Source organism: Schistocerca piceifrons, chromosome X (genome assembly GCF_021461385.2).
Source record: "Schistocerca piceifrons isolate TAMUIC-IGC-003096 chromosome X, iqSchPice1.1, whole genome shotgun sequence".
NCBI classification, from domain to species: Eukaryota; Metazoa; Arthropoda; class Insecta; order Orthoptera; family Acrididae; genus Schistocerca; species Schistocerca piceifrons.
This window is the reverse complement of record NC_060149.1, coordinates 812,772,459-812,799,365: the sequence shown is the minus strand read 5'-3', so window position 1 is coordinate 812,799,365 and position 26,907 is coordinate 812,772,459. Positions and strand designations below refer to the sequence as shown.

Below are 26,907 nucleotides of genomic sequence, written 5' to 3'. Positions count from 1 at the left end.
AAAAAGGGGTGACAACCATTCTCATGCAGAGAAAAGATTTAAACAAGATGAGTCACTAGTACACAGCACAGTACACGCTAACTGCATCAAGAAAGGTGATCCCATACATTTTTTTATGTATACAGGAACTGTCGGGAAAATTTGGCCCTATTGTTAAAAAAAGAGTGGATGAATTAACCCTCAAATTTAAAAATGTAATTGTGTCCTGCACGAAATCAGAGGAGTTCACAAAAGTGATGCATGAAGACTTTTGAAAATCTGTAATTCTTCTGTACATGGGACAGGAAAATTTTTTATATATCATCGATACGCCGGGAAGGCAGACTGATCTGACCATATACGATCACATCTTCGTGGATGAAAGGAAAGTGTGCACCTGCACTGTAAAAGTCATCCCACCAAATTGTACTCCACTTTGCCAGGCTTGTGAAGTATATTTTTACTGACAGTTTAACATTTTCACAAAGCAAATTCAGAATGCTCCTGATTTGCTGAATACCAACAGAGCAATCACGTCCAGGAATGATTCCATAAAACTATACTCATTAATTTTGCATCAATTCAAGGGCTCCTGCATTTTTGAATGCAAACAAATACGCACGGTTCGCATCAAAGTTAACGGATGAAAGAGAAACCTTTTTGAATGTAGATGAACAATGTTTTCTGGTATCTCTCTGAAAAACTCCATGAGGCTGCAAGACAGTAGCTTTTATGACATATGCTTGGTGCTGTAAGACATTGTGTTTTGGTTGCTTTTACTATAAATATAATTTGGATTTCTGTTGTGGCATAGCTAGCGATGCAGGTGATACCGAGTAAATTTTGTAATAATAACGTGAAAATTAAATTACTATGGCAAAACTGAATATTTCTTATTAATTTCACACAATGTACACCATTTGTTGATATTCTGTAAAATAAAATGGAAAAATGTTGGACTATTCTGATTAAAAAATAAAATAAAATAAATAAAAAAAAGGCAAAAACATGGATAGGACCTGAACACAGTACCTCCAGCGTGGTAGCTGTAGACCTTAACCACTGCACCACGCTCACTTGGTTGGAATATGGCTAATGTTACGCGTATAATAGCACGCAGTGAACTTCAAAATCAATTTTCCCAAAAACCAAGGCCCATCACTAAAAAAGCGGATAGCCTCATACTCAGGGCATGTCCCTCTACAACATATCAGAGACCCATCAAAATACGTTATTTACACTTCTGATGGTCCCCTTGTCAGTAGAAAGAAGAGATAGAGGATAACAGCACTTCAGTATCCTCCTCAGAAAGCACTAAACCACACTGATAACAAATGGGCCCCCATGCCACATGTAGGTAGGACTTCACAGGTACTTACCAGAAAACTAAAATACAGGAACTATACTCTAGCGTTTTATTCTAGACCTACCATCATCCACATTTTGTTCAACAGTAAAGAGGAGAATCAACCTTTCGAACAGAGTGGAATTTATAGTAATTTCCTGTAATCTGTGTGGTAAATTATATGTATATCAATCAGATAGGGCTACAGGTACTAGACTGACTGAATATGAAAGGAGTTGGAGACTGAAAAAGAAAGATTCCGTCTTGGCTGAACATGCTCTGAATGAATAGCATTCTTATGATATTAAATGTGAGGTTCTCCACAGAGGAACTGACATTATTCGAAATTCTGGCTACTAATAAACACAAATCAAGGAATCCTGACCTGCTCCTTAATGACCAAACATAGTTTCAGGATCCACCGTTACTAAAGTAGCACCACTCAGGTGACATTTTTCTCACTATCAGATAAACGCTTGTTGTAACTATTCCTCATCCACTCCTTTCTCCCTTCTTCCTGCCCTTGTGTTTTTTCAGCCTGTTCATCACTTTCACCATCTTGCCCGTAACATATAGTAGTCTGAGCCATTAATCACTCATACAACATTTTTTGGCTTAAACATTCCTATACTTTTAATCTTTGATTATTAAGTAATATACGATCTAGTTGTTTATGGCTTCTTTATGAATTAAATTATGCATTCCAGCCTGAGATGCTGGAGCTGGTGATCATGTGCATGTGAGGTGCGCTTGGTTGTGTGTGTGAATGGTGTGGCTCTCTCTTGTACTGATAAAGGCTGTGGCTGAAAGCTTTATGTGTTTTTTAATTGTGACTATCCACAACTGGACATGTGTTCTTTACAGTAAGTAGCAATCTGTCTTTTCCTAAATTGCTGATATTCCTACCTGGATTTTCCTTTTTGATTACATTATGCGTGTGTTTTTGTATTGGTATAGAGTGGCAAAATGTCACATATGTTTGTACAGCTATGAATGCTCATTGATGTGTGGGAGAACTGTTTAGTATTAAGTTATCTGATGATGGTCTAGAGAGCTGATTCATAACGAATTATTAAATAAATACTATTGTGGAATATCAATGCTGTGCATTCAAGTTGTTAATAAGCCACACTAAATATCTTGATTTTGACAAATATACTCTCAGTTCTCAAACAGTCTGGGATGTCTCAGACAATGAAGTAGTTCAAGTGAGGTCATTACACCACACAGAAGTAAGGGTTTGTAGAGCACAGAGATTTCAGAAACAAGGGTGCCACCAAAGAGTTTTGTATAAAACTTTTGTATGGCAGTCAACCAGAATGTCCTAAAGTTCAGCACACATTCTTTTACTTGCAAGTGCAGACACAACATTAGAAAGACTGGCCTGCCGACCTCTAGTTTGCTATGTACTGATACCCCAACAGCATACATTTATATCAGTGGGAGTTATTGGGTTTGAACTGAATATCAATATACGGTCGTTCAAGCATCTAGATATGATAAAGTCCATTTTTGACAGATCTCTAGACGTCTGAATATATCAAATAAAGCTCAAATGCTCAACTTCATGAGGTTTTTTTCCCACAGAGTTACACATCTTCATCAACTACGTTCTTTGTAACATAAAATGTTTTATTATCCTGCCTAATGGTGGAGTTAATAATTTAAATCTGGATTTTTTTTTAACTTATCGTCCAGCACAGGACAGCAGAGCCACAACACTGCCAGCTTATATGTGATAACTTTACGTATGACTCACAATCAAATATTATAGTAATTACACAACACAATGTTGTACCCTTTCCTCACATACAAAATTTGCAAATGACTCAATGTTACTGTGTCTGATCAAAAAGCACAATGAAATAGATATTTAGAGCTAGTGTGTATTATTAACACCTCCCAAGAAAACACAGTAATTTTGATAATTGGTATGAATGACAACAGCAGAATTATAATCAATTAGAAAAATATTTACGCACGATGAGAGTTTAAACCTATGAATCAATGCAAATAATAATAATACTAATAATGAGATATTTTACAAATACAGACCTGCTGTGCTGAAATTACAAATATCTTCAAGGTGGGATGGGTAGATGGAGAGTGAGGTGGGATGCAGGAAGAGGAGTTGCAGTGAGTAGCTAGTGGCTCAGACAATGGTAGCCAGTTCACTGGCTAGGAATTCAGGGAGGGATGTGTGGCAGGTGTAAGGGTTAGGCATGTGATTCACAGGTGCTGGTGCTGACACTGGCAGGGATTGGCACATAATGAAGGTGATGTGGAGACTTCAACTGGAAAGGGGGTAATAGTACACAGGAAGAGGAAGAGTAAAATGTTGGGTGGAAAGATTGAGGCCAAAAGGGTTACTGGAGCAAAGAATGTTTTGCATGGATAACTTCCAGCTGCATACATACAAAGAACTGGCAGTAGAGGGAAGGATCCATGCAGCCTGTGTTGTGAAGCAGCCATTGAAATTAAGCCTGTTACGCTTTGGTGAGTGTTGTGCCATTGGGTGGTGAACTTTGTTTTTGGCCACAATTTTGTGATGGCCATTCATTCTGACGAGGAGCTGGTTGCTTGTCATAACAATATAAAACGCTATGCAGTGATTGCAACAGAGTTGGGATATGAAATGGCTGCTTTCACAGGTGGCCCTGCCTCTGAAGGGGTAAGGATAAGCCTGCAGCAGAACTGGAGCAGGTCTTACAACTGGGTCCTCCACATAGATATGATCCCTATGGCAATGGGGTGGGACTGGGAGTGGCATAGCACTGGACTAGAATGTCGCGTAGGTTGGGTGGGCAATGGAATACCACTTAAGCACAGGTGGGAAAGATCTTGGGTAGGTTGTACCTAATGCCATGGCATTATGGTAGATAAACAAAGCCCCGGCGAAGGATATGTTCAGTTGTTTCAGTCCAGGCTGGTATTGTTTGCGGACTAGGTTTGGCAGTTAGTGCCTGTCTGTTAATGTCCTCATGAGACCTTTGGCATACTGGGCAAGGAAGTTCTGATCACTACAAATGTGCCATCCACAGGTACCCAGGCTATGTTAGAGAGATTTTTTGATGTAGAAGTGATGACAGCTGTTGAAATGCAGGTACAGTTGGTGGTGGGTGGATTTAATATGGACAGTGGTGTGAAAGGAGCCATCAGAAAGGTGGAGGTCAACATCCAGGAAGTTGGCATGTGGATTAAGGAGGACCAAGTGAAGCAGATGGGAGAGTTATGGAGGTTATGGAGAAATGAAAATATGGGGTCTTGGCTCTGAGTCCAGATCATGAAGATATCAATGAACCTGATCAAGACAAGGGGTTTTATGAGGTATCACCATTTCCTGTAGAGGGCTCATTAAAAGGTTGGCATAGGATGCCTATGGTGCCCATGGGTGTGCTGTGGATCTGTTTATATACCTTCCCCCTCAAACAAGTTCATTTTTGGAACACAACCTATGACCAGCTTAGAGACAGAAATGATGACACTTTCTGCAGGACCTGACCATAATTTTGCAGGACAATGCTCAAGCACGTAAGAGTGCAAGCTGTTACTGATTTGTTTGACTGAGGAGGCTGCTAAATGCTATACCACCTGCTGCACTCCCCTGACTTAAGCCCTCGTGAGTCCAACTCGATTTCTAAACTGGAGGAAACACTTCACAGCATTCGCGTCAGAACTACTACAAATTCGTCAGGCAATAGACCGCACTGCTCAAACTGTCAACTGGCACCGGTAAGAGTACCCTACGGCTTCCACGTCGCTGGCAACGGGTTATACAGATTGTTGGTGACTGCTTTGAAGGTCAGTAAAACTTTGAAACACATATCTATTTTTTACGAGCTGTAAATAAATAGTTGCCACTATTAAAGTTCCAACCCTCGTAGGTAAGGCCTCTGTGTTATGTGGGGTTCATGAAGGGGTCACTGTGGGTAGGACAGGTGTTGCAGGGTGGTGATGCACCAAGGTTTAGAATGTCAAAAGATTTGAAAAATTAAAGAGGTGGTGTCTGGGATGCTCTTCCAGGTGGTGGAGGGCATGAGTTTCAATTTTGGAGTTGGGGTGTATGTAGTTAAGATGGAACAGTAACAGTATTTTGCAGAGGCGGTTCAGGGGTGCCTGTGCCAAGGATGTGTGTGTGTTTTCTCTAGTTGCAGGTAGGATTTATTTCTGAAACTAGCAAGCTTTCCTCCTCTTTTGTGTGCTTCTGTCAGTGACTAAATGCTTCCACTATTTGGGGAGAGGTGTCCTTTACTCTTAAATTATATAAAAATAAAATAAACATATGCATGTGGTAACCTGAATGATAACAAAATGGAAGAGCCAAATGCTACATGGAAGAGCCAAACGGTCAGTACCACACTAACATCTCCTTATCAGTTAAGCATGGTCTCCTGTAACTACATAGATTTTCAAAATTTGCACCATATTCACCATATCATCATTTAAAATAGAGGGCATAGATCCATGGAAATCTAGGGCACCCTCTCGCCAGTACGTAAAATGCATTCAGTTAATATGTGGTGAAATTAGTCTAGTATGTCACACACATTACAAACTGGCTGCTCCTGGTGCTGCAGAATGTAACAACGTGTTAAGATGCAGTGCACTATTCTCAGTCTTGTTAGGATTACTTCCTTGAACCTAATGTTTAGTAGTATGTACTCTCGAACACCGGATAGTCATTTGTATGATCCCTATCACTGACACCTGTAAGCATTACTTTGCATGCACATTTAAAGGTTCAGTTGACATTTAAAGCAGTATCACCCTGTGTCTGTGATGTGGTATGCACATTTTCAAGTCAAGTCAAATTACATATCATTCTCCAACCATCTGACAGAACAGACAACACTCAAATATAGAGTGTGACAGATCCATGTCATTTGCTTCTCTGTGGATGCAATAGTGTTGTCTGAACTCTAGGGGGTTAAGGGATGAGCAACGCTGTATTGCTGCATGCAATAAGCTGAGAATCGGGGTTGAATGAAAAGCATGTCCACGTGGCAGAGGTGGTTAAGGCAACCGTTCTAGAGTAGCTACTAGGCATCCTGATTTGAGGCCAGGTCTGGCACAAATTTTCGACTTGCATCACTGTATTACCACAATGCCCAGTGTGGCTGGAACTCATGAATTCCCATCCATCCTTTCCTTTGCATTCCCCATAATCTATTTCATATAAATAATTCTTTCTTTGTCTCACATCTTTATGTTGAAACACACTTCCTAAAATGAGGGCTATTGTGCAATTCTGCTACAACCAGATATTCTCTTATGTTCTTTTATGGCATAATTGCAATTCAGCTACAAGAGTTCTATTTTGATATCCCTCTAGTTAGTTTAGATATACAGAAAGAGCCTTTCTGGAAGTAAAATGATAACATTTCTTCAAGCGACTCCTCATCTCTCTTTATAACAGGGTACACGGTATACAAGCAGAGCCCAAAATATGTGAGCAAGTATAAAACAATTCAAGTGTGGCAGGTGGCTCAGAGGGGTTTCAATAGCCACCAACTCACTGACGTACAACATATCTTGAGGAGTAAGCTGTTCCCCCCCTCCCCACCCCTATTTTTTGTTTTTAGAACTTTCTACTACTTTTATGATTAAGCCACAAAAAGAAAAATTTTCACTCACAGCAACACATAGCACTGGACCATTACCACCAATAATGACCACTGATACTTGCTCAAAATTAACAGTGACAGAGGAATGACGACACTGGCTAACCTCTGGATTGAGAGTTTGCCATAAACTGGTCCCAGCTGCTGGTGGGAGACAGCTATAAGCTGCTTTCTATTAACTGTTATCTAGGGAACACACTTTTATGAAATCCCATGGATCCACCAAGCTTCTCATCCCCTTCCCCATGGACTGATTTGAAGTTTCACTTGGCACATGTTTCTCCATTTTTTCCCCCCAAATATGTATGATGCCGAGTTTTTGGAGTTGCCAAACTCTTCTATACTCTCTAGCTTGCTAGCCCCTGGGATAGCATTAGAACAATTGTAGCAAATTTAAGCTTTGAGTCAGTTCATATGGCATTTGGGTGCAGTACAACTCATACACGCTGCACAAAAATAGGTATCCAAATGTGAGACCTGATCCATCACACAGTTCTAATTTGCAATACACAACCATATTTGTGCCCAATGTTTTCAGTACTGGTACACATGATACTGCTCTGTCATAGAAAGAAACACAATTATCATGATTCTTATGCTCAACCACATCAACATGCCTACCAATACAAAACATACACCCAGCCATTATTTTCAAAATAATTCTAAAGAGAAACAAACAAATCAAAATAAATACTCACAATTACAACTTTAAAACAGTTTTCTTTTAATAGAAGTTTTTCAGCTTTCCGTTGGTAAGACTGCTCTGCTGGGATTCTTAAATAAGCAGTTTTACAGTCTCCGCCAGCCCCACCATGTTTCTTTTCTTGATGATACATATCAATACATTCTCGGCAAGTTTCATCAGTCACTAGGAACTGCAACTGAGATAAACCATTGCAATGTATAACTACTTACTTAGCTGTAATGCTGCATAAAATTCTTAAAATGGATAGGTGTTATCATAGCAAAGTTGTTGGGCCTTGATCAAACAACATTACAAAGTTATGATGCTCAATTTCATCTGAAACATGCTGTTTTAATGACAAGAACAGCCAGATTTCCTTTACAATATTACACACTGCAGGGAAGTCTAAGAGATGAAACATTTCCAAGTTTCTGGTAAGTGTAACTGCATTTGGAGAAGGTACATTAGGCTTTTGTATCAAAGGAAACAGTCACTCTGAACATCAAATCAATGACAGACACAAGGTAAGGAAAGTAAAACAAATTACACAATGAAGTGCCAACTACGAGAGTGATCAATACAATTCACCTTCAGTCACTTATTTTTTTAATTATTTTTTATTAATGCACAACAGCATATTATGACACTAATTTCTGGTTATTTGTGGAATGTTAACATTTGCAACTTCACTCTGGGTGTCTTTATTCAACCAGCACTTAAGGGAACATATTACTAATTAATGACTAACATTCCACTTTGTAGCATGCATATGATGGAAAAAGATTTATGTTTGATTAGTTAAACAAATACTTCTATGATATAAGTTGTTAATTACTTAACTAATTTTGGGTAAGGAAAACAGAAAAAATGGTAAGGAGAGAGAAGTAGGAATGATTTCTAACAAGTGAGATAAGAAAATACAGTAACCATCTCACTCAATGCCATGTAACAAGGACATGCCAGCAAGGCAGCACAACACAGAGCCACCCAGAAGGTAGCAGCAACCACTGGCTGCATTGAAAGTGTTGAGCCCTGACCACAGAGTCATTTGCCATCTGATGTTACATATGTTGTCATCCGGAAAGTGGATTATCATTTCTCATGTTCATATTTGTATTTAATGCCCTAAAAGCTAAATTTGATAGTACTTAAGACATGTTCTGTGAGAAAATTGCAAGAAAGACAGAAAAATACAAAACAAAAAAATCCTGGTACCCTCATAAAGCATTTAATATGAAATGAATGGTACATGTGGGTGTAAAACAGCTGCTTCAAATCTGCAACACAGCCCATTACAAAGAACATGTGTTACTGTTATAGTTAACAGAAAAGATGATTCTAACAGATCAGAAATTGAAGAGGTTACAAAGGTTTGTACCATCAGTTATACTGAAAAGGCCCATAATCCTACAAGACAGGCTATGATCTAATCAAAGAACATAAGACAAAGCCTGCTGCTTCTGTAAATTCTGGCATTTCTGATAAATTTAATGAGTACTTTGTGAGAATAGTTGAAAAAAACTGTAAAATGAGATTCCAGACATGGGTAAAGATCTCACAAGTATTATAATGTAAAACAGCTATTGTACACAGAGTGAGTTGAGGAACATGCATCCCAATGTTAGAAGCATTGTGGAAGTTTACGAGCATTCAGAATCCAAATGCCTGTGGTATGTCGTGTTGTCTGAAGAAAATTATTTTTGAAATTACAGAACCACTAGCCACAATAATAAATAAATACTTCTCCGCTGCCACTTTCACATGGTTTTTTAACACTCACTCTAACAGTACCAGTCAACATAAAGGTGACCCAACTGAAGTATCGAGCTAAAGATCAACATCTATAATTCCTGAAACTGTCTAATAATTTGGAATCTGAAATGAAAAATTAGCTTCTCAAAGACTTTTAAAATAGTAACATATGCAACACAGTGCACAACATTGATTTTGGAAATGGCAGTCCACCTCTATGGCATCATCTCCATTAGTAACAAAGATAATGAAGTAATGTGAAGAAGGAATTCATAACATTAACACTTCATGGTCATAGTAAGGCTTTTGACTGCATTGTTGAGTAGGCTGACATGCTATGGAGACAATCTTACAATCCTACCTAGAAACCAGGCTCCACTTGGTGAGCAATGTCATGGGCCTCAGATATCCACACTCGAGCCTCCCCATGTATAATATTTGTAAATTACTTGCACTGTGATGAACAGAGCTTATTGTTTACAGATAATATGACCTTATAGTCTAGCGGGAAATACCCTTTCACAACATTTATCTAGCAGACCTGTTATTCAGAATGACCAAAGAGTGGTTCATAGCAAATAAAATGAATACAAATGAAGATCAAATGCAGCAGATATTGTGTAATCTTGGTGGCACTGAGTTCTTGGATAATGTAGTTGCAAGTGAACCTTCTCAGTTTCATGAGGAAAATACTGACACCTGAGGAGAACTTTCACATGTAATATGCCTCTTAAGCTATATAACAAAACTACAGTATCAAAAATGCGTACCATGCACTCTTTCACAGGCACATCAAGGTGTGTGTGTGTGTGTGTGTGTGTGTGTGTGTGTGTGTGTGTGTGTGTGTGTGTGTGTGTGTAAAAATAAATAAATACATAAATAAATAGATAAATCAATGCACTCTTTCACAGGCAGATCAAGTACGGAAGTTGACCATTATAGACCTGTCCTCATTCAGCTAAGAGTTATGACAGTCTTCTGTCAATATGAATATCAATTGTGTAAAAGAAAAAAAAACTTTTAGTATTAGATATGAAATCTAAAGCTACAATATTTTTAAAATATATGACAGTTTTACAGTAAATTCAATATATCCAGTGTGGACGGCCAAATGCGACTGATTTAATTGGTAACTTACATGGGTATAATATGCAACCAGTCACTTTTTTGAATTTTGATTTGATTTTTTTTCTGTAGCATTAACTAGTTTTCAACCCACTGCAGGTTTTTCATTATATGGAAGTATTACAGGAATATTATCTGATCACGTGCAGCTAGACATTATGGTCATGCGGCTGGCAGAAATAACAGAAATGTTTAATGTAGTACTCCTCAAGTACAGCCCCTGCCATAGGAAAAGTTCAGAACAAAAATTCAGAATACTATAAGACTGTAACCAATGTATACAGCTAATGGACTTTGTTACACTGATGGTATGGGGTGGATGTGTGAAACGGGTTAGAGTGTGTAGGTAAACCTGATAGTCCAACCTCATTATGATTAATTTTATTATTCTTAATTTAACTTAGTAAACTGTTAAATATCTTTGTTCAATTTAAATTGTATATACAAACCTTACTTGTTTCATTACTGTTTATTCCAATTTGTTTCAAGCATATTACCAAATGTATATATTCCTGAATTGTAGGAGTGATGCAATCTGTCCAGTAATGACTGGTGAATGATAAAGACTTGGTATCAAAGGCAAAGATGCCTTTGGTCTTCTGAATGGTGGAGCAGCTTGTTACCTTTCTTACAGTTACTTTTTTATGGGATCTGACAATTAATTTCATGAGTTTATGTGAGAACAAAATATAACATATCTCCTCACTGGTTATCACTATTATCACCTTTCCAGTCCTCCATGGGACAAGTTATGAATCAATTCTTGCGCCTAGCCCAGATTTACAGCAATTTCAGAAAAAAATGAATCCTGGAATTCCATCACAGCTTATGTGCCATCCATGAAGTGCTAAATGTCATGTACACAACCTGACAAAAAAATGAAGTATTCAGAAGGAGAGGAGGAAACAAAATGAAACTTCGTGGCTGGAGAAGATATATGATGTTATTTCAGTTATTAAAATATCTGGTCAAACACACATAGAACTTAGCAGTGTCAACCCATTTATCAGTATGACTCTGTAAACCCTACAGCCTGGATGCATGCACTGATTCAGTTGGGAAGGATGTCATAAAGCCATTGTATCCTCTGCTGAGGCAAGCTGGCCCAGAGTGGATATCCAACCTGGTCCCACACTTTCTATAGAGGACAGATCTGGGGCTCTTGCCAGCCACAGGAATATCTCAAATCATTCATACAGTTCATAGAGACTTGTCAGGTGTAGATGTGCATTGTCCTGTTGACAAATAGTATCATGCATGAGAGGTAACACATGAGGATGCAGGATGTACATGACATACCGTTGTGCTGTCAGAGTTCCCTCAGTTACTGTCAGTTGCAACCTGAAGTCCTGCCCAGTAGCTCCCCACATGGTGACGCCGAGAGTAACATCACTGTGCTTTTCCTGATCACTGGAAGAATGGGAACTCTCCCCAGGTCACCGCTGTAATGATGGACAATGGCCATCTGGGCTAGGATAGAAATGCAATTCATTGCTGATCACAATGTGATGCCATTCATTAGCAGTCCCTGACCAATGGTGCAGGATGACACAGAATGGTGCTGGGAATCTATTGCTTGTTCTCCAATGGCAGAGACAGATATGAAAGGATTATGATGTGCTTGGTGCACAATATAGTGATCCTCCCTTGCAGTGGTCAGATGTGGTAGACCAGAACCTTGATGACGAATATGTCTGTCCTTGCTTACCTGTGCTGTCCAACATTGCGCCACTGTCATATCCAAATGCACCACAAATCTGAATATTGCTTAATTCAACTAACTGGCTAAATGAAGAGCCACAATGAGGTCCCTTTTGAAGTATGTAGGCTGCTGATAATGCTATTTCACCCCAGTATGCTGCATCCCTGACACTGTTCACCCCTTAAAAAACCTACCGGGCCTGGTTAATAAGACAAGACATGATCAACACTAATGCACTCTACTGTCTGTTCTACCTGTCACAGAGAATTGCAAATATAACCATTTATGTGCCCATCAATGGTGTGTATGTGTATGAAGTTACATTGACATCCAACAATTTGCTCTGCGTACTTGACTTCTTTGGTCAGGCTGTGTATATTGTTATCATTTCACAATATATGGATAAAGAGAAATATTGCAATGGATCTTCAACAACACACTTTAAAATATATGCATGACAATGGCAACACAACCAATCAGATTCTTCAAACAATATAGCTGGATGTACAATAGCTTTGCAGCTGCTAAAATCAAATTCTGAACCATAAGGCATAGTGACATTCTTTCTTTTACTAATAATCATTTCAATAGTGCCATTATTCAGGTAATCAAGTAGCATTTACAATATTTGTGGGCCAACTTGCCTCAGGAGAGGATACAGTGGCTTTATGACATCCTTCCCAACTGAATTGGTGCATGCATTCAGGCTGTAGGGCTACAGAAAACCCAAATCTAGATGGCCAGATGTGGGTTTGAACCACTGTCCACTCGAATGCGAGTTCAGTGCATTGACCACTGAGCTACCTCACTCAGTCATGAGGGAAGCAGTTCTATTGTGTTTATTTCTGCAGTGGCTAAATCTTTCTTATAGGCAGAAAGCGAAAACTGCAGGATGTAGAGGCAATACCGATAGAACTTCAGTGTCTCTGAATATTGCACTCTGCTAAAATTTCCATTTAACAAACATTAGAGTCATACTTTCACTACTGTAGGGATCATTATTTTCTTTTCTCTGTACTATCCCAATAATAAAACTCAATTTAAATAAAAATATCTGGACACAAATTATGACGTCCAAGTGCACAATGGGCTGTTTTTGTCATGTCTCAATATCAGAAAATATTTGTAAGAAGTGAGATGAAACTGCACACAGACTGGCACACACATATCAGACATGGGAAATGCATCCAAAAGTGAAACAAACAAATGGAAATTTCATAAGCTGTTAAATAAGTCTTATAATTTTAAATGCCAGTGATTCTCTCTGATGAATTTAAGACTGGATTTGTTTTTCACATCAATTGTGTTCCTATAAGTGAAATAATATCTAGTTTTCTCAAGAGATTTGAGCGATACATTTGAATTTACAGCATTGTACAATTTAATTTAAGTGCTGAGAATATGGAATAATCTGGGATGTCTGCTCGCTGATTTAATCACGGCTTAATTTTAAAACATTTTAGGCCACATGGCATAATTAAGCAGTCACTTGGTGAGTGGCAAACTCACTGAAGTGGATACTTCCTCATGAGGTTTTAAAAAAGTGCAAGGCATTGGATATCAGGACTTTGAGTACTTCAAACTTCACACAAACTCTCCTGAGTACCTTGCGGATCTACCACTGCTGGAAAAAAGGATACTGCAGAGACAAGGTCCCAGGTTCGAGTCCCAGTTCCGACACAGTTTTAATCTGCCAGGAAGTTTCAAATCAGTGCATACTCTGCTGCAGAGTGAAAGTTCATTCTGCAGATGAAGTGTATTTTTTTTAAAGTGCAACAAATTCGAGAACAAATACTAAACTTCCCAATTTTTAGAATAACTACAATACACACAGTCTTTTAACACATTTATGCAGATAAAATAATAATAAAAATAAGATAACAAACCTGTCTAACAGCAGATATAATAACTTTGTCAATTGTGAATGAGAGATAACCAAAGATTCCAAACATTTCACGTAAATGGTCCTCAAACGTGCTGTTATCCATATTTCCATCCAACACATTTTTTATCATGTCTAAGAAGGCTGGATAGTAGTCTTCCACCTCAATTTCACCTGAATAAAATAAACCAAACCAAATTTCAGTTTATCATATTCAACACAACTACATGTACAAAGTCACATACACATGAGCCCCTGCACATATTTCACAATCATCGAACAACATGGTTGTAGCAAAATCAATAAAGGAAATGCTTTGAGTGTTAAACAGATGTATTGAGATATATTACAAAATTTTTTCCTGTTACCTTCACTGTGATGCACAAACAGCAGTAGTTCAAAATGACTCATAAAGAAAATATTCATTGTACCGATTTCTGTTTACTTCAAACCCATTTTTGACTTATTAGGTCATCTTTAGGAAACAACTTACCAGCATCTAAAAAGTAAACTAGTTTTAGAACTAGTGTCCCTTTCAGACTCTAGTCAGTTCTTTCCTGAAGATGGACTAATAAGTAAAAAACTAGTGTGAAGTAAAAATCAGTATAACAAAATCAGTGTTCTTGTTATTCAACCTTATATATGGAGTTGTTCTACCAAGAAGTAACAGAATAATCGATAAATAATGATAAAGGAAGGTTTAATGGCATATCAGAACAAAGCTAATTAGAAACAGACCAATAGCTCAAATGGAGGAGGACAATTACAGGAATCTGGTAACGACATATTTGAAGGGAACATCCGAGCATTTGCTGGAAGTGGTTTTAGAGAAACCATTTAAACCCAAGTTATGTTGGCTGGATGGGGTTTAAATGCCCTTCCTCTGGTATGTGAATCCAGTGTTGTAGAAGAGTGCATAATAAGTTGCACTATGAATCTAAATCTACATCTACATCGGTACTCCACAAATCACACTTAAGCACCTGGCAGAGGGTTCATTGAACCATCTTCACAATAATTCTCTGTTATTCCACTCTCTAACAGTGCACGGAAAAAAATGAACACCTATATCTTTCCATGCGAGCTCTGATTTGTCTTATTTTATAATGATGATCATTTCTCCCAATGTAGGTCGGCATCAGTAAAGTATTTTTGCATTTGGAGGAGAAAGTTGGTGATTGAAATTTCCTGAGAAGACCCTGTCACAATGAGAAACGCCTTTGTTTTAACGATGTTCAACCCAAATCCTGTATCATGCCCATGACACTGTCTCTCCTATTTCTCAATAATATAAAACATGCTGTCCTCCTTTGAACTTTCTCAATGTATTCTGTTCACCCCATCTGGTAAGGATCACACATCGTGCAGCAGTACTCCAAAACAGGACAGACAAGTGTGGTGTAGGCACTCTCTTTAGTAGATCTATTGCATTTTCTAAGTGTTCTGCCAATAAATCGTAGTCTTTGGTTTGCCTTCCCCAAAACATTTTCTGTGTGTTCTTTCCAATTTAACTTGTTTATAATGATGGAACCTAGGATAACTATTACTGCCCAGTAATGAAATGGCAAAGAACAAGAGAGAAAATACAGACGCCACTATAATAAATGGAACTTTTCTGATTATGGTTCAACACAATGATGAAGCACTTATTTTTAAGTGACTGAAACACAACAGCACTAAAATGCTACACAATTTCCAGACAAAAACACTATAGGTGTAAGGATTTGTCCTTTAGGCCAAATTCAATTAGAAACATGAGGATGTATTTCTCAGTTGCAGGATCTGGGTATTGCAACAACTGTTGCCCTGCTTGGTTCTGGCAGTGTATCAATAGCCACAGATAAAGCATGCTGCAACTTTGCAATACTAATGGGATAGTTGTACTTGGAGTTGCTGGAGATAAAGTTAAACAAAGCCTTCTCCGCAGTTCTCACAAGGGGAGGGCGCAGGAGGAGCCTCATAAATTTAGCTCAAACTGTGCGCGTTAAGCAGATAGAATATCTCGCACGAGTGTGCCATGGGAAAGTATAAAATGTTCTCAAAAAATTTTCGAGTAGTGTATGAGAGATTTTTGAGCATTAATAGTTTAATCTGCAGTGTGGCACAATGGTCAACTGCCCGACTGATAAACCACTGGCTCGGTTCGATTCTCCCTGCTGTCTTTTTTTTCCCTTTTTATTTTATTCCTCACAATGATCAACTATTAATTATAAAATTTAAATATATTTAAACAGTTCAATTATACTATGAGAAGGACAGATTGCTACTTACTGTAAAGATGGCATGCTGTCTTGTAGACAGGTACAATGAAGAGACTGTTACACATTAAGCTTTCAGCCAAAGCCTTCTTCTGAAATGAAAGGAAACACGTGTGTGCACAACCCCCCCCCCCCCCCCCCCCCCCTACACACACACACACACACACACACACACACACACACACACACACACACACACACACACACACACACACACACACAGAGAGAGAGAGAGAGAGAGAGAGAGAGAGAGAGAGAGAGAGAGCGCTTCTGTACACATGACCACTATCTCTGCCTCAAATGGAAGTAGCAGTCCAGAGTGGGCAGTGGAGGGAGAGAGATAGCATGGCGCTAGTGGGGAGAGAGAAATGAGTGCAGCTTGGCATAGAGTGCAGGGACCAGACAGCGGCAAGACAAGGCTGCCAGGCACAACATTGGGAGATTGTAGCGGAGGGAAGATGGCGGGCGGGGGAAGTGGATAAGGAGATGAGCAGAGAAGCGGGAAAGATTGGTGCATGTGCTGGCAGAGAGTAGTTCACAATGAGGGTGAGGGGATGAGAATAAGGGGGAGGTGACAGGACAGAGAGAGAGTAGAAACTGTTGGGTGGTTACCACAGGTCGAGGCTGGAACAGTTTTGGGAGCAGAGAATGAATTGTAAGGGCACGCTATGTTCAGCTGCAGGTTGTGCCACAGGGTGGTCTACTTTGCTCTTGGCAACAGGTTGGAGGTGGCTGTTCATTCTGGTGGACAGCTGGTCGATAGATATACCAACATAAAAAACTGTGCAATGATTGCAGCAGAGCTGGAATATGGCATGACTGGTTTCACAGGTTGCCCAGTCTCTATTGGGGTAGGATTACCATTTGACAGGACTCAAATAGGAAGTGCTGATTGGGTGGATTGGACAGGTCTTTCACCTGGGTCTTCTACAGGCATACGATCCCTGTGCCAAGTGGTTAGGATTGGGAATGGCATAATGATGGACTAGCCTGGCCACTTGAGAACGGCATAATTACAGTGACAAGAACATCCTTGCCCAGTGTGCTAAAGGTCTCACAAAGTCCTTCACAGACAGGCACTATCTTCCAGACCTAGTCCGCAAACAGAATTACCATATAACCGCACACCTCCGATCCTCCACACCTAAGAATCTGCTAACAAAGGAGTGCCCCGTTTGTCACCAAATAGCACACCAGATGGGAAAAATTGACCACATACTTTGTCAGGGCTTTGATTATGCCCCGAAATGAGGGACATCTTATCAAAGATCCTTCCCACTACTGCTAAAATGGTGTTTCATTGTCCACCCAACCTCCACAACATCCTAGTCCATCCCTATCCCACTCCCAATTACCACCCCTTGTCACAATGATCATATCCTTGTGGAAGACCCAGGTGCAAGCTCTGCCCAACCTACCCATCCAGCACTTCCTATTCCAGTCCTGTCACAGGTTTATCCTACATCAGAGGCCAGGCCACCTGTGAAGGCAGCCATGTCACATATCAGCTCTGCTGCAATCATTGTACAGCTATTCATATTGGTTTTACTACCAACCAGCTGTCCACCAGGATGAGTGGCCACTGCCAAACTGTGACCAAGAGCAAACTGGACCACCGTGTGACACAACATATATGCAGGCTGAGCATAACAAGTTTGATTTCAATGGTTGCTTCACAATCCAGGCCATTTGGATCTTCCCCTCTACCACCAGCTTATCTAAAGAGGGTGGATGGGAGTTACTTTACAACACATTCTACACTCCCGAAATCGTCCCAGCGATAACCCACAGTAACCTACTGCCCCACACCCACCACCCAACAGTTTCTGCCCTCTATGTCCTATCAGCTCCTCATAATTCACGTTGCCTCACTCCCCATCGTTCACTGCTCTTTGTGAATGTGCCACCAGTCTTTTCCCGTTCTCTACTACTCTCCTTTTCTGCCCCCCCCCCCCCCCATTTTCCCTCCCTCACAGCCTCTCAACACTGTGCCTGGCAGTGTTGTCTTGCCAGCATCTAGTCATCTAGTCCCTGCATGCTCTACCAGGCAAGACGCACTTCTCTCCACCCACCTATATCCCGCTATCCCTCCTCTTCTCCTCCCCCCCTCCCCCTTCATGTGTGTTTTTCCTTTCCTTTCTGAAGAAGGCTTTGGCTGAGAGCTCAATGTGTAACAGTCTTTGCATTTTGCCTGTCCACAACTCAATGCATTGTCTTTATGGTGAGCAGCAATCTATTCTTTTCATAACATTGTCAATATTCCAACCTGGACTTTCCATTGTTTAAACAGTTCAATTCATATACATAAAATTAATATATTCAGTTTAGTTACAATTACTTTAATTTAATTAATTGATATATTTAAATAGGAATTGTTTTAAACAAGACATTTCTGTGATTCCAACAATTTTCTGACAATTTGTAATGGCCTCTACAGATGTGAACAATGTCTCACTATGCATCTGCGGTGATTTTCCATAAACACTTATTACTTTATGGGAAAATGAAAACCCAACAAGAATTTTCTACCAGTGAAGTGATTGGTGAAAAGATCAAAACTACAACTAATGATGAAGATTTTTTTTTCCTTTAATCGACCAGTTCTCTTCATTATGCTTCATCAATTTATAAAGAAAATCCTCTTGCCTCTGTGTGTGGGTCCTGTATCAAAAGCTATGTGTAAAGCAATTGCAGAGCATGTTATTGAAATTAGGAATAATAATTTCATAGTAACTGATAAAAATTTGATATTATACAACAAGCCTGACAACCAAAATCTTTATGAAGAGGTTTGTGGAGTCTCTCTCTCTCTCTCTCTCTCTCTCTCTCTCTCTCTCTCTCTCTCTGCTCATGCACGCTTTTACTATCTACAGTCCTATTTTATCTGTAAAAGGTTTGTTCTTCAAATACAGACATGTATGACGATGACTACGACCCTACTGAATATTCCTCTTGTACTTTAGTATCTTTGTCCGATAAAAATTAACTCATCAATTTTTGAGATGATTGTCCAAAATGAAAGTTTCCATAATTAAAATAACAATTTTCAATCTTCAGGGGGGGGGGACTTCAAACTTGGAAGAAAGAAATAGAACAAGGTAGCACTAGAAATCACAAAATTGCAATCATTAACTCCAAAACATTGGAAATATTTTAGGAGGCATTAGGCTGTTATGAACAAGTGACAAAGAGAATATTACGACAATCGGCAATGTTCGTCGCATTCCCATACTTGTCAGAAAAATTTCAGTTTACTACTAGTGATAACCAGATAAAAAGTTTCAAATGTAGACATTCAATAAGACAGTGTACCATCACCAAATTCATCAGCAAGAACAAGATTGCAACTTTGGAAGAAATAGTGGAAGCAGCACAGAAGTTCTGTCTACAGATGAGAGACATAATGTTAAGCTCCAACCTCATTTACATAATTAAGACTGACCAGACTGGATGCCAGTAGAATCAATGTATAACAAGACACTGGATTACAATGGTGCAAAGACTGGTGAAAAAATTCAATTTCTCCACAACAATTTACTCTGACACAATGTAATATAGTTTAACCACTCCAAGGAAACTGTTCCCCCTTGTGTGCAAGAGCCTGCATATAAACGTGGTCCTTGAATTGCTGGTACCATCAAGAAATTAGAAGATGAATATAAGACTGTTGCCATTCTTGATTATTACCCCACGTCATCAAGCTAACTAAAGAACCTTATGTAAAATTCTTGGAAAAAAAAAAAAACGTTAAAATCTTAAGTTGACTGCCATAAATTCCTTCTATTGGTGGATTCATGGGGAGGCCAAGTAGATTTGACACTTTATGGTAAGACATGAGGAAGGAAAAGTGACATGTACTTTGATGATCATTCCAACCAGATGTACTCCTTTTGCTCAACCCTGTAATGTATATTTTTATTGCCAAGTCAAAAATCTAATTAAAAGACTACAAAGTGCTCCACAATTGCTACAACAAAAGTGATAATTATCTTCATTAGAAGATGTAATTAAAATGCAGTCAATTGTGCAGCATCAATTCAGTGCTCTTGTTTTCACTCCAATGATTCGGAATACTTGGTAAGAATGAAAATTGACAGAGTAAAGGCCTTCATTTACAACATGAATGTAGCATGCTTTCCAGTGAAATGTATTTTGGAAAAATATTCTTGCTCAGAAAATGCTTTCATAAAATGTGCATGGTGTGACAAATGTCTATGTTTTAAATGTCTCTTTAATGATTATCACCCTAAAAAATGTAGTTTGACTAATAATAATAAATAAAAAGCAGTAATTAATTGCTAGAATTTTCAGAAATTTCACTTTCATTCAAAACTTCCCCCAATTATTTAAATTAATTGTTTGAATATTTCCATTAAAGTAATCATAACTAAACTGAATATATTAATTTTATGTATATAAGCTGAACTGTTTAAATATATTTAAATTTTATAATTAATAGTTTATCATTGTAAGAGAGGGAAAAAAAGGCAGCAGTGGATGATCAGATGACTGGATAAATCTGGTCACATCCTCCTTTTTATCTCTTTGTCCAGAGTCTGGGTGGATTTTTAAATTGCCCTCCTCTTTCACAAAGTTGAGTATAATAAAATTATATTTGCAATTATTCCCATTTTACTACTCTTTTCTTAAATAACTTATCCACAGACGGCAGCAGGATCATCAATTTTTCACTACTGATTGTGGATCGACACACAAGAGAGTGCACATAGAGATTATTTAAAATTTCTGTCCCATAATTTCAGTTCCGGACTCACATCATGTAAGCTTGGCATGAAAGGTTGCATGTTATGTACTCAGTACTCATGTGTGATTGTGATTTGCTGTTTATTGTCACCAAGTGAGTTTTATAAAATATCTGGCAAGGCCTAAACGCAAGTGTATATTCTCAGAAGTTCTTGCTTACAAATATCCTGCCTTCAAGAAAGGGACACCTGGATTTGAAGCAGAATGTAAAATATGTGGAGCTGGAACTTACATCTCAGTGGCCAATAAAGGTAAGAAATAGCTTGGCAGATTGTTTTATTGTCATGGCTTTATTTCAAAGTTTCTTAGTCATTCAATTTATTTATATTTGAAAAACTGAATGAGAAAAATTGGCAATAAAATTCTCCAGTTCTACATGGCATACATAAATATCATTTGATTTATATAAATATTATAAAAGGAAATGCATGTCACTGTGTCACTGAACTATTTTAAATTTCTTGCACTAGGTGACCAAGATCTGAAACATTATATTACCAGTCAGACGCATAAGAAGAATCTTCAGGTCTGCAGTTCAATGTCTAGGATACACACATTATTTCAGGAACAGCAATCTGCTTCTGCTTTAAGTCACACAGTTCTTGCTGGAGAAGGAAACTAGTATTGCATTATGTTAGACATCATTTTAGCTCTAGGTGAATGGTTTACATGCCTAAATTAAATAAAGCTATTTATTTTGATTCAGATGTCCCTAAAACAATTTTATCAGTCACAACAACAGCTCACAGCAATATAAACAATGCAATTGCTCATGCCTTGAATGTTTTATTTCAGTTTCTTGAGAATAGGTTAAGAGAAGCCATCATATAGCATTTGCATATGTTGATGTCTGCGTTCAATTCAAATATTCTGCAACTGCAAAAAGAAGACGATTCTGTGATTGAAATTTTATATTCTGTATGTAAGATGCTTGAGGACAGATTAAATGAAAAATTAATTTCCCTGAAGGTTACACAGAAGCTGGAAATTGCAACAGAGGGAGGCTTCAATAAAGAAGATTAACTTTTTTTGGAGAAAGTTACGTTGCTGTATCAATCGTGGCATGAATAGTTAAAATGATGACTCTATATGTCAGATGAGTTTTCCTGTTTCAAGTGGGTGTCTTTTACAAAATATGATACGTATAGTGATGTTGAAACACCCTTTTGTATTTACAACATAAATGTCGAGCTTTTCAAAACTGAAAATGTAAAATGTTTTGACCAATTCTGTAATTTTAGGCAACTTCTGAGACAGAACAGTAATGATCCTGAACTTAGTGGATTATCTTGTAGTTAAAAAAAGGCCAAGTATTTCTGTGAAAGTAAGTCTGTCGATTATCATTCAGAATTGTTAAAACTTGCCGAATACTTTTTCAGTATATCAGGGCACAATGCAAATGCAGAAAGAGTATTTTCGCACATTACAAACACAGTGGACTGATGGCAGGAATACGCTGTATCCTGAATCTGTTAAAGGTATTTTGCCTGAATCTGTTAAAGGTATGTTGATGGTCATGTATAATTTAAAAGAATTTTCCTGTGTATCTGCTAAGCAAGCCTGTACTTCTACATAAAACTGGGTCTTCAGAGAAGTACCAATAAAAGTTAAGGAATCTATGTTATGTCTATTAATTTATCCATTTATTAAATTTGAACACATGTTTCCAGGTGTCTTCTTTCTTCTATGTCCTCTTCTTTGAAGCTGTTTGTCCTCTGTTTTGTATGTTTTCACATGATCATCCTACGCAGCAGCAAGAATCACACCTGAGCCAGCAATTTATCAAACCGTGTGCTGCATAATCACTAAAAACTCAACTCTAAAATCTTTCAAGAGCATTTTGCTTTTTCTAGGGCCCACTCAGGTAAGATATTGTAAGAACTTGAAAGGGTCATCTGACTGCTTCTAGGAACACAGTTTGAGTCAAATGAGTGAGACCTGCCCCATGCTCTCCCCTTGTCAATCTGCTTTGGAATACGGGATTCAGAGTGCTGAATCAAATTTCTGGCACGCAGTCCCATAAATTACATTTTTTTCGTCTGATATTCTACCTGTGTACCATTTTGCCACCTTCAGAGTGAGCCAAAATACTGTCAATATAGCACTCACTCCGTTCTTTTAAAACCATGGACTGTACCACTGCGCATACAGTCACAGATGCACAAGTGCCAGAAACACTGATCACCAACAAAGAAGTGCACATGTGCATGAACTGAATCTGTGGTTATAGGGTTGATGCATGCTGGGAAGACAATGTATCATTGTGAGCTGCACTGTGGCCATGTCTTTGCAAGTTTATTTAAGAAAGTGCCAGATTCAATGACTTGACCAAGCTGAAATCCCAATATCTGTTAGTTAAATTCTTCAAGAAATGAATTTTAAATGCTTCTTTCACCTCAGAGTCCCAAAAACATGAAGCTGACACTAGAATTTTGGCATTTTCTGACAGCATAGAGTGATCAGTGTCAATGCAGTGCTCTGCCACAGCCAATTCGTTGGGCTGTAAGAGCTGAGTTTACCTACGATGTTCTGTGACCTTTCATGGACTGAAGAGTCATCTGTCCAATGTATGAAAGGCCATGCTTGTAGGGGATCTTGAAAACTCCAGCCTTCCGGAGCATCAAATCATATTTAACAGGACCCACGACTACTGCTGTGCCAGCCGCGGTGGTCTTGCGGTTCTAGGCGCGCAGTCCGGAACCGCGCGACTGCTACGGTCGCAGGTTCGAATCCTGACTCGGGCATGGATGTGTGTGATGTCCTTAGGTTAGTTAGGTTTAAGTAGTTCTCAGTTCTAGGGGACTGATGACCACAGCTGTTAAGTCCCATACTGCTCAGAGCCATTTGAACCATTTGAACTACTGCTGTTTTCAGTGGAGGGTGAAAAATCACTTTCACTTTGTGCTTGCTGAGAATCTGTCCAATTCTTGACAGTAAGCTTCCCACATAGGGTAGGAAAGCCATAACAGAAGACTCAGATTTAAATCTATGCTTGTAGATATAGATGATGTTTCAAAATTATGAGGTTAAAAATATGTTAATCATAAACAAAGTTGGAAATTTTTTTGCTCTTTGTCAAAAGTAATATTATTGACTACAAAACACAAAGTAAGTGAACTCCTTCCTACTGCATGAAGTTCTTCAGCATGTGAAATATGGGAAACTGGTCTATTGGAAAAGTCTCCATAGTGTGATGGCTTCCTGGGATCTTAACCCTTTCTGATTCACAGTTGGACTACATCAGACATTATGATGTTCCACTATTGCTTCGATGCTGGACAATGTCCAGCACATTCCCATTATTGTCATTTCCATTTGTTGGAATTCATGAAGCATATAGCAGCACTTAGTACAAAGATCTGACAACTAAAAGCATGTTGCATCTGCACATTTCTAGTGCGATAATGGCTGGTAGAAAATGTGTAAGTGCCAGATGGCTCACAGACAATTAGGACGAAGGAGAATTTAGTGATGAAAGTCACTGGGAAGAAACTTCCCGTCAGGTGCAGTGATACAATTTCTAGTGAATCAGAATCTACTTATGGAGTGGAAAGCGATGAAGTGACACTACCTGTAGAAAACACCTGGGAAGTTTATTGTGATGGCATGGTGATCTCAAGAAGTTCCCTTTTTTTGTCACGCAACAAGATTTTACCATTCCTCATGGAGTTCAATCAAAATCCGAACATGAATATTTGCAACTCTTTTTCATTGACAATCTTATTAGCAAAATGCTACAAATATGTATGCTAAGGAAAAGATACAGAAAGTCACTCCACTTACAAAATACTCAATATGACGCTCGTGAAGACAGTTTCATTAAAAGAACTGAAGGCTTTTCTTGGCGTAACACTTTTTTTTCAAATATTCTGAATGCTGCACTTAGTTCCACCAGTTACAGTTCAGGGGTGTCAATGTATGATAGGGAGAAAGCTGAAGAATGTTAATAAGTATATTGATAGTAAATGCAAAGAACTTTATGTACCAAAAAGAAATGTGGCCATAGATGAGAGCACAATAGTATTCAAAGGAAAAATTCAATTGAAACACTACAATCCAAAGGTGCCTATGAAGTGGGGTTAAAAGAGTTTTCAGTCTGTGTTATTCAGAAAACGGTTATGTTTTTTCTTACATTCCATATTATGGACAGACAACTACAGAAAGTCTAATTTGTCCTGACTTACCATTTGCAACCCAAATAGTGGTTCATTTGGCAGAGCAATTGCTAGCTTGTACAGGTATTTCAGGCTATCACACCTTTACTGACAGGTTATACACAAGCCCTCAACTTGTTCAGCAATTGTACAAAATGGAATTTCATTAACAGGCACAGTTATGCATTTTAGAACGGATTTTCCAATTGAGTTGCTGAATACGAGTTATGTGTGTTTCAGAGTGAGATAAAAATTATGTGCCTTTCATTCCGTGACAAGAGGTTAGCCGCTATGTTGAGTACATTCTTTGGTCCAATTGATCACTGGTTACAGGAAGAAAGAGTCTGTGCAGTTCCTGAAACCCACTGTTACTTTGGAACACAAGAAGTTTATGGGAGAAGTGGGCAGCACTGATCAATACTGTGGTTACTGTGGTTTTACAAGGCGGTCATACAAGTGGTGGTAAAAAATTATTATTCTGGCTGACTGAAGTTGCTTTAGTGAACAGCTATAGTCTTTACTCAATACACAAAACTAAATGTGGAGAACAACTGCAGACTCACCTTTCCTGCAGAAGAAATCTAATACAGCTAGTCAGCCAGGTGAGAAATACAGATTCAAAGAAAATAGGAAGACCACCACCATCTGACACCAAGGAGAGACTAAATGGGACCAGGCATCTTATAATGCAAAGTGAAAGACAAAAATCAATAATGCATTGCATGGTCTGCAACAAATTCAAGCAGAAAGGACAAAGAAGAAAAATAACTTTCTACTGTGAAACATGCAAGAGGAAGCCCGGGCTTCACAAGGATGAATTATAAACAAACCATAAAAAAACACCAATACAGTTTAAAAAACAAGTGTAAAAGAAAATAAAGTGGTCAAGTGACCTCACACAGCATTTTAGTTTTTTCAAAATGATAGTATTTATAACCTGTAATGCCTTACATCATTACAGGCATAAAACTAATAAAAGTTGGGGAGAATATGGTGAGTGGAAAAATTGGCCTTTAAATGCTGAATGAACTGTTTACATACGGTGAGTAAGAATCCTCTGCAATTCCTGGAGTTTATACTTCAATGATTCAAGTGTTCTACTAAATTCAGTGCCAAACAAGCATTTAATGCTAGTCACACAACATTCAACTGCTGATATGTGACAATGCCAAAGCAATACAAATTAGAGTCCATTGTGTTGCCAATGGCTCATGCTGACTTTGCCAAATCTAATATGTCAATTTTCGTATTATTACCCAATTAAAAAAAATTATTTAAAACACAATAAGTGAAAGTCTTTAGTGAGAGAATTGTCCCAAAAAGCAAATGGAAATGACAAACAAACAAAAAGACCCTCTTAAAAATTCCAAAACATGTTTACGTGTTTATCTTACCAGTGTAATCACTGGAATCTGGACTAAAAATAAATAATCTATCATCACAACACTGTACACAATACTGATTAATTTTTTACTTAGGAATCAGCTGCGAAAATTCAGCTTTGTATCTACGATGATAGAAAGTATGAGTGGCATACCAGTATTGGAAGGAATAAAGAAAATAGACCACCCTACAATTTAAACATTGGAATGGTCAATAAACACATCAACAAGACTCAAAACATTGTGAAGATTTCAGAT

At 38.4% G+C, this 26,907-nt stretch overlaps 1 protein-coding gene across 1 annotated transcript in view; it reads right to left on the bottom strand.

Annotated features, from left to right (window-relative positions):
• Positions 1–26,907, bottom strand: part of LOC124721171 (paired amphipathic helix protein Sin3b-like) — a 280,712-nt gene that overhangs the window by 34,834 nt on the left and 218,971 nt on the right. Inside the window, exons 19-20 of the mRNA XM_047246007.1 lie at positions 14,096–14,265; positions 7,644–7,826 (exon numbers count right to left, since the gene is read on the bottom strand). Of these exons, the coding sequence (XP_047101963.1) occupies positions 7,644–7,826; positions 14,096–14,265 (353 nt within the window). The remainder of the gene's footprint in view (positions 1–7,643; positions 7,827–14,095; positions 14,266–26,907) is intronic.